General features: G+C 34.3%; 1 protein-coding gene and 1 long non-coding RNA gene across 2 annotated transcripts in view; both read left to right on the top strand.

Annotated features, from left to right (window-relative positions):
- On the top strand, positions 2,291 to 6,182 carry LOC107624336 (uncharacterized protein At4g04980-like). Its single transcript, XM_016326838.2, has 9 exons — positions 2,291 to 2,802; positions 2,948 to 3,145; positions 3,236 to 3,331; positions 3,435 to 3,561; positions 3,644 to 4,823; positions 4,925 to 5,090; positions 5,174 to 5,338; positions 5,428 to 5,580; positions 5,677 to 6,182. Exons 1-9 carry the CDS (start codon positions 2,746 to 2,748, stop codon positions 5,860 to 5,862), a joined length of 2,328 nt encoding a protein of 775 aa, XP_016182324.1. The 5' UTR covers positions 2,291 to 2,745; the 3' UTR covers positions 5,863 to 6,182.
- LOC107622677 overlaps positions 8,104 to 8,943 on the top strand; it is a 1,779-nt gene continuing 939 nt past the window's right edge. Inside the window, exon 1 of the long non-coding RNA XR_001616250.2 lies at positions 8,104 to 8,384. This is a non-coding gene — a long non-coding RNA (uncharacterized LOC107622677). The remainder of the gene's footprint in view (positions 8,385 to 8,943) is intronic.

Here is an 8,943-nt window from a genome sequence, read left to right as displayed (position 1 = left end):
TAATTATTTTATTTAAATAATCAATTTTTTTTTAAAGTCAATCCTAACCGAATAGTTTATCCCTCCAATATTTTTAAGCTAGTAATATTGGTTCACTAGCATTCAGTATTAAAACAAAATATTGTACTAACTTCTTTGGTATTATCTGTTGGGTTATTCACATAAATGATCTATGCTCCCTTATAAGAGGGAAAAGATATTTATAAATTTCATTTTGTGGACATTCCACATAAAATAGGATAAAGAAATTGTAAAATGGGAAATAGATCCATTGTGAAGTCAAATTTCTCATTCCTGACTCAAGCAAAGCAAGTAAAAATATCATCTGTATTCTTAAATAGATTCTTAATATTGGGCATTAATCAATCAAAATCAGGGGAAAATACATTTAAAATTATGATCATATTCCTTTCCAACCTAAAATTGATCCTACTCCACCATTACAAACAAAGGGAAAAATCTTTTATGTTGACAGTTTTCTCTGCTTGGCATGGATTCCAAGGCTGTTCTGGATTATGCTTTACAGTTTATAATGAAAGTCTAATGTTTTTTCAAAATGCATATTGCCTAAGAGCTTGTAATATTTTGAGATATAGTTCCTACATTCGAAAACTTTTGTAATGAACTCTCTGCCCTGCAGGTCCTTTTATGAATTTCAAGTTTTCTTCATTACTTATAAGTTAATTAAGAAACTGCACTTATTATGTTATCTATGAATCAATGTGGAATGTGGATGCAGCTCTTGTTGGGTTCAGGAGGACAAGTACATTATTCTTTTCATTGGGATCATCATTCATGATACATTATTGTTGTTAAGAAATTAACTAATTTAATTGATAATGACAAACATTATTTTATTGGATTAAATATGATTAGTGTTGTAGGTCAAAGAAATAATGATGCAGTAGCCCAATAGGATAAAAAATTAAACCAGTAACTAAGTGGACTCTAAAACATAAAACCCAAAGTAATTGAGCAAAGAAATCATTTGGGCTGAATAGAAAGAAACCAACTCAAATCCGAGTTGCTCATCCAAGCTGATCCCTCCAAGTCAATAGACTCGAAAGCCAATGTTCACTTTTTCTTTCAGTCAGATTCAGAGAAAGGAAAAAGATAGCTTCGTTCCTTGCTTATTTCATCAAAGAAGAAAGATAGAGAAATATTAAGCTAAAAAGCAGAGGTCTAATCACTCAAATCAAACTATTTCAAGATAAGTCATAAGCTAAAGGTGATTTATTTCTATTTGCATGCAATTTATTCTCTTCACTTCTTCTCCAACTCTGCTACTCCAATTTTAGATAAATAGAAAAAATGATTTCTGATAATCACTGCTGTGAATCAAAGGCCAAAATTATTTTTTGGGGACAAAGTTGTAGTTTAAGTGATAAAAGGTTGAGTGATACACTTGATTGAAAAGCCTATATTGATTTTAGATTTCTTTTGGTTGTTTCAAATGTCTTGTGTCTTGTACTTGTGAGGTACCTCTTTTTAAGTTGGGTTAGCACTTAGAGTAAAGAGTTATGTATTAGCATAACCAAGTCAAGTTAAGATAGAACTTGAGAGGGAAAGGATTGTGTCAATCCTGAGAAATTGGTGCATGCATGTAATACTTTAACTATAGTGAAAATTTCACCAATGTTGTGGTAGAGACTAGATGTAGGTTGCATTGCACAAGGCGATTGAACCAGGATACATGCTGGTGTCATTCTTTTTCTATTTCTCCAAATTCTGTTTTCTGATATTTATGAGACAAAACTGAATTGTCTCATAAAATTTCCGCTGCACAATTTAAACAGAATCTAAGTAAAAGTTTGCAAGTAAAGACTAAATCCATTAAAATAAAAAAAGGACATAGATTCAACTCCCTTTCTTTAAGCGTTCTACATCCTTTAATTATTTCATTCAGCATTGGTTCAGACCATTTGCACAAATTAATGGCCATCAAATACAAATGATACATAATATAGCACAATTTTATAGTTATATAAAACTCATTTTTTCGCTCTTCATACAAAGGGTAGTTTCTTACAAGTTTGGACAGAAATATTAGCTAAATATAGAAATTAAAGATATATTATTTCGTTATTTTTAGGCATAAGCCTCTCACAGAATATCATTAATTTGTTACAACACCCTCTAACTCTTGTCGTTATTCTGTTTTGGGTTCATTTATTTTATTTTCTTGTAATAATTCTCAAATAATGAAAATTAAAACTTTGTGATTTTCTTATTCAAGTGTAACTGAAAACTGCATCTTGTTGTGTTTATCAGAAGTAGCTAGCTTCTTCACCCACTATTTCACTGGCTGATAGCATTAAACTAATTACGCCTTAAACAACTTAAACAAATTAAATCAAATCTTTTTTTTTATAAAACCTTTACCTCTCTCACTTTCATTCCTTGGCTCTTCTCTTTTTGAGAAAGTTCCATTAGAACTACAATACAACATTTAATTGTTGTGTCCCACCAATTATTAGGTCTAACATCCCTAATATATGGCTTGCATGTCTCCTTGAATTTTCAGAAACAAAGAGTTGAAGGCTTCTGTTATATTAAAATCATTATTCTATAGAACCATTTCTTGTTTAAAAAACTAATTTTTTGCAGGGTTTTCATCTCTTCAAGATGAACATGTCAACATGCTTATACGTGTTCCCTTAATTAGTTGTGCTTGGCACATCATCATAAATTATATTCATATTTTTAGTCTTCGCTTTTCAATCATTATAAGCAATTTAAGATCGTATGGCATCTAGCAGATTATGCGGTTTTCCTTTGCTCAATAGAAGAAGAACTTATGATGTAAGTTTCTGAATTCTGACCCTTCATTTTTTTCCATGATTTAATCATATAGTTTTTTTTTGTGTATAATAATAAACAATGCATGATGTACTATATAGAAAAGTGTGTATAGAATTCAGTATTTTAACGATATCTGTATGTGCAGCCTATGAAGGGGACTAATAGTTCTCCAAAGAAGCAATTTTCAAAATCATTGAATGAAGGGAAGAAGGGAGAGTCAATGGAGTGGTCATTTGTGAGTGCAGATCAATTGATGCTAATGATTCAGGTCCATAAGAAGATCTTGGTCTTCAGGGACATCATTGACCTAGCTCCATTGAACACATCTATCTCCTTACGTGAGGTATTTTGTCATGCCCTCTTTGTGTTTGATTAAAATACAGCATTCTTTTTCCATTTTGTTCTTACAATATTCATCTGCTTCATTTTGCAGATGGTTATTACAACCCTGGGTGATCTGCATGGGCTCTATCCGGGGATCATATTGCAAAATAAGGTTTCGAGGATTAAGGATAAGTCTACTGATCAGGTTCAAACATCCCTTTGAACATCAATTTTTGTTCTTAATTGTGATTCATTAAATCTTAGTCTCCCTGAATATGAATGTAACCAAAGTTATTTTTTCCCCCCAGGCTCTAGCCTACTTTTGTGAGGTTTTGAAGTCTATTGGAGAGTCATGGATAATGAATAGTGACTGCATTAACAACATCAATTGTGTGTTTCCTTCTTGCAAGGATAGGAGCAATATGCTGCAACTTGGTATGTAGGTTCTGTGAAGGGATTGAAAAACTTGAATTTTGGCAGAATTTGAATGGAGTACTTGTTTTAAATGTTTTTTCAGGGGAAACTTTGTTGGCCACACTTGATTGTATGATCAAGATTGCAAATGACAAGTTTGATATCATGGAAGAAGATTATCATAAGAACGAATTTGGGACGTTCGGAAAATCTACACCTACATATGGCTCCCCTTCCTTTCATGGTAGCAGCTTCTTGGGCAGCTCTTCTCCGGACACGCCTAGAGGTGTTCTTCCAGAACCCATGAAATACCCTGCCAGAACCGGAGAGAACAGTCCAAAATCTTCTGGTACCTCACCGCTTAGGACTCTCAGAATTCAGTCTTTGGGAAAGCTGAATCCAATTGATTTGAAGCGCTTGTCTTTCCATATGTCACCACCCCACAAGGCAACTCAAAACAAGAAGATTAATGAGGAACCAGACAGAGAAATGGAAGTGGATCACAAAGATGGAAAAGCTGAAAAGGATGACACACCAGAGGATCTAGTTTTTGGTATGGAGACAACAGAGAAATCAGAGATAACAAATGGAGATCATAAAGAATGTGATGAAGCTCAAGCAATGCAAGAAGAAAAAGAGGAAAAGTCACAATCTCCCAAACCATTGGAAACAACAGCTATGCTGATGGAGGAAGCACCAAAGCTTGCATCATCATCAAATTCATCTCCATTATCGCCAGTAGTACCAGCAACAAATGTTATGCAGCCAAATAAGGCAATGCTGGCTCCGCCACCACCACCACCACCTCCACCTGCACCATCATCAGCCAAATTGCAAAAAAGTTTTGTATCACTTAATATGCCACCACCACCTTCTCCACCACCAGTGCCTCTGAGCTCAAGCTTGAGTTCAGTATCATCACCTCCACCACCACCTCCCCCAATCATGTCCTTGAAAGCGGGATCAGCTCCACCACCTCCACCACCCATGTCCTTGAAATCCGGATCAGCTCCAGCACCTCCACCACCACTGCCACGTGGAAATGGGGGTGCTGCATTGCCACCACCTCCACCTGGTCCAGGTAGATGCTTGCGGCCCAAGGCAACTACAAAATTGAAGAGATCAACACAATTGGGCACCCTTTATCGAACTCTGAAGGGAAAAGTGGAAGGGTCAAGCCTCAAAGGCAAGTCGGGTGGCGGGAGAAGCAGCTCAAATGGAGCAGCATCAAGCTCCGGAGGAAAACAAAGTATGGCTGATGCTCTAGCAGAGATGACAAAAAGGTATATAAGCTGCTTAAACTGCATAATCTGCTAAATGCCTTAGAATAATTCAAACTAAGTGCCTTATCATTTTGTTTCTTTGTTTCTCCATGTATGTTTAGATCATCTTACTTCCAACAAATAGAAGAAGATGTTCAAAAATATGCAAAACAGATCCAGGAACTGAGGTCTGCTATTACCAATTACAAGACTAAAGATATGACAGATTTGATTAAGTTCCACCAAGATGTTGAGTCTGTTCTTGAGAAGCTAACTGATGAATCACAGGTAGAGAAACTTCCATGTCCATTTGAATTACACAAACATGATGATACCATAATAATATTAATACTAGGTATTGCTGAGTGTAGGTCCTATCAAGGTTTGAAGGTTTCCCCTCAAAGAAGTTAGAAGCTATGAGAATGGCAGCAGCACTCTATAATAAGCTGAATTCAATTCTTAACGAGCTTCAAAATTGGAAGATAGTGAGTCCTGTGAATCAGCTCCTTGAAAAGACCGAACGTTATTTCGATAAGGTAGATCACTCATAACCTTATGAATTATGTACTCAATACTTCCTTTATTTTTCTGCAAGCACTTTCTAACCTACACGAGGAACACACAGATCAAAACAGAGTTGGAAGCTTTGGAGCGAACCAAAGATGAAGAATCCAAGAAATTCAAGGGCCATAACATTGAATTCGACTTCCACATTCTTATAAAAATCAAAGAAGCAATGGTGGACGTCTCCTCTAATTGCATGGAGTTAGCACTAAAGGTTAGAAAACATTCATATTACTATTTGATCAAACCAATTATAGATCAAAGAGTTAACACATGATAATTTAATTTGCATTTGCATTAAATAATGTAGGAGAGGCGCAGTGATGCTGCTAAGAATAATAGTGATGGGAAAAGAAAAGATTATGCAAAGTTGCTATGGAGAGCTTTCCAATTTGCATTCAAGGTTTATACATTTGCAGGTGGAATTGATGATCGTGCTGACAAGCTCACAAAGGAACTTGCTAGGGAAATAGAGAGTGATCCAAACCAACCGTGATCCTGCACACAAAATAAACTGATATATACTGTATACTATATACTAAACTATATATGCATGTAGTTGGAGACTTGAACTTAATGAGACTATATACTATATATCTGACTTTATGCATATCCATTTTAACTTCAAATCCGTTTGTATTGTAAACGATTGTTGGAGGTTTGGAGTTTTTTTTTGGATAGGATGCAACCTTGCTTAAATTTAAGTGTTGAAAATTAGTTGCTAGTAGAGGTTGGATGCTTCAAGCTACACTTGCAGCTTCATAACTTTATTCTCAACAAAGGACACATTCAGCAGAGAAATTTTTTTGACTTTCTGAAGCCTTGCCTTATTTTGATTATAATTTATTTATTTGCTTTGACTTTCTGAAGTTAAAAAATTAAAGGACATATAGGTCCTGTCTACTTCCTCCACCTCCTCCATTTTCAGTTCTTCATATTTTCTAGAACATTCTTCATGTTCTTCTTCAAATCTTCATTGACGATTAAACAATTAATACATATCAGATTAGGAACTAAAACTATTCCAAGCATCAGGTTTTGAAAAAAAAAATAATTAAAAATCAAAATATCACCAATTAATTTCAAGTGGCAACACTACAGGCTTTATGGGTGATATACTCACTGGACCCAATTATATACATTTACTTCAATTCATTCAACGTCAGTGTAGTTGTTTGATCTTTAATTTAACTCCGCTGCACCTATGTAGTCTTCAATGGATTGTAGCAGCTGAGCATATATACCTAAGAACAAGAAGGTTCTGGGAAATATGAACTGGAAATGTTGTTATGTAAGGTAGCATTTGGTGGAGAAACAGATTTGGAAAGTTTGAGACTGAGAGACAGAGACTAAGAGATATAGATTGAAATAAATCAAATAAATCTCAGTATTTTGTTTGATGCAAAGTGGAAGACAGAAATTGAAACAATAATGAAACTCTAATTTAATTTGCATAAAAGGTAAAATTGGAATTAATTAATTGAAATGAGGGTATTTTAAGTATAAAATGTTATTAAAATTTCAGTCTCTATATCTAAAAATTTTAGTCCCATGTGTCCCTACTTTTTTAAGGTATTAAAATACTAAAATTTTGGGAACAAAGACAGAAAATTTAGTACCAATCTCTGAATCAACAAACATGATACTGAATCTCAGTCTCTCAGTTTCTATCTCAGTACTTCAAAACTAGGGGTGTTTATGGCCTGGCCCAACCCGAAGACTTGGCCCGGTCCGGAACTTTTTATGGGCTAATTTGGTGGGATTCACCGGGTTTAGGACCGGGTAAGGCTCTTAAAAATAGACCCGGTCATTATTTCAGGTTGGGTCCAGACCATATCTTGGGTCACCCGAACTCGACCCGGCGGCTCGGTCATCATACACAATTAATATTTTGTGTGATTAGTGATGAATGATGGCTATTCTTATGTGGAATTTAAGTATTGTAAACCTTAATATTTTGTGTTATTAATTATTATAAGACTATAAGTTAATATTTTATATTTAAAATGTACAAGACTTTAGACTAATGCATAATATTGTGTTATTTGTACTGATATAAATATTTGGTGTTATTAGACAATATTAGTATTGATTATGGCTATACTTTAATTTTAGGAAAATGTTGGTTCTTGTTATGTTTTTCTAAGTGAATTTAATCATGTCAAATAATGGTTGGAGTCTTGAAAATTTGGATATTTTCACATACTAGCTTACAAGAAGGTAATGTTGACGCCTTAACGGTCCGATTTTCACCCAGTTTTTACCCGATATAATTGTGGCCCGAAAGTGTATAAGTTTTATCGAGTGTAGAATCGGGTTCGGGTCTAACAAATTGATCCGGTATATATTTCGGGTCATATCTAAATCACATCAAACTCAATTTCACCCCACTCAAAACAAACTTTACCTAAGAGGAGGTGGAGGGAGTGGATAGGGACTTATATGTCCTTTAATTTTTTTTTAGCTTCCTTCCACGTATATACTGTAACGTCCTGCGTTTGAAAGAGTTGAGAGATGGTTGTATTTTTAATTTGTTAGAAACACGTTTGTCTTTGCCCATTAGGGACTTATTCGTCATTTTTTCTTAAAATAAAAGTACTATCATTGTTGTTGTAGTAAAGTTAGTAGTACCATTTGTACTCCTCTTTTCTCGGGCTAGGGGCAGTGCAGTACTATTGTATTGCAATTGTACTACTACTAAAATAGACAGAACTTTATTGAGTCTATAAATATTGATATCACTAAGAAGCTTTCATGATTCAATTCATTCATGACATTATAATATACGACTATTTTTCTTGGTCAGGCAAAATTCTCCTATCTTTGAGGACACGGCGAATCCTCTATTCTCTCTTCTGCACTGCCGCCTCGTAAATCACTACTGTGATGTTAGTGTTTTTTATTGGGCCTAGGCCCAGTGGTGTGTAGCAAAGCAGAATAGAGGGTCCCCATGTTCTCATAGTTGGACTGAGTTTTACAATAATATCAACGGGCTTAAGGAGTGGAGCCACTTTAACGGTAAGAGTTTTTTATTTACTTTTCGACAAGAACCTTTTTCTGTTGCACGAGTGAGTATATACTATACAGTGTGTGTGTGTGATGTTGTAATATTTACGCTTTGGGATTGTTCAATTTATTAAAAAATAAACAAGAACCATTTTCTTTGTTTTCGGTTTATGGGAAAATTAGAACAAGTGTTGGATATAATTTTACGAGTAATGCTATTTATACATCTAAATTGATGGAAAATGTAAAATAAGCAAAAGTAGAGAAACATGGTCTAATGAAAATGGTTATAGTTAAGTATTTGAAAATAAAATATCAATTTTGGTAAATGGAAGGGTCGACACCTATGATGCACGGATACGGGACACGACACGACATGGGACACACACATCGACACGTAAATTTTAAAATATGATAAGACACGGGACACACATACATATAAAATATAAATTTTTTTTAGATAAATTGTAATGATATTTTGATATTTTATTGATATTAAAATATAAATTAATTTTTTTAATTATTTTTAATGTCTTATTTTAATTATATCTAAATATTTAAAATATTTTTT

Source organism: Arachis ipaensis, chromosome B10 (genome assembly GCF_000816755.2).
Source record: "Arachis ipaensis cultivar K30076 chromosome B10, Araip1.1, whole genome shotgun sequence".
In the NCBI taxonomy this organism is placed as follows: Eukaryota; Viridiplantae; Streptophyta; class Magnoliopsida; order Fabales; family Fabaceae; genus Arachis; species Arachis ipaensis.
Note: the sequence above shows the minus strand (reverse complement) of the source record. Positions and strands in the feature narration are given on the sequence as shown.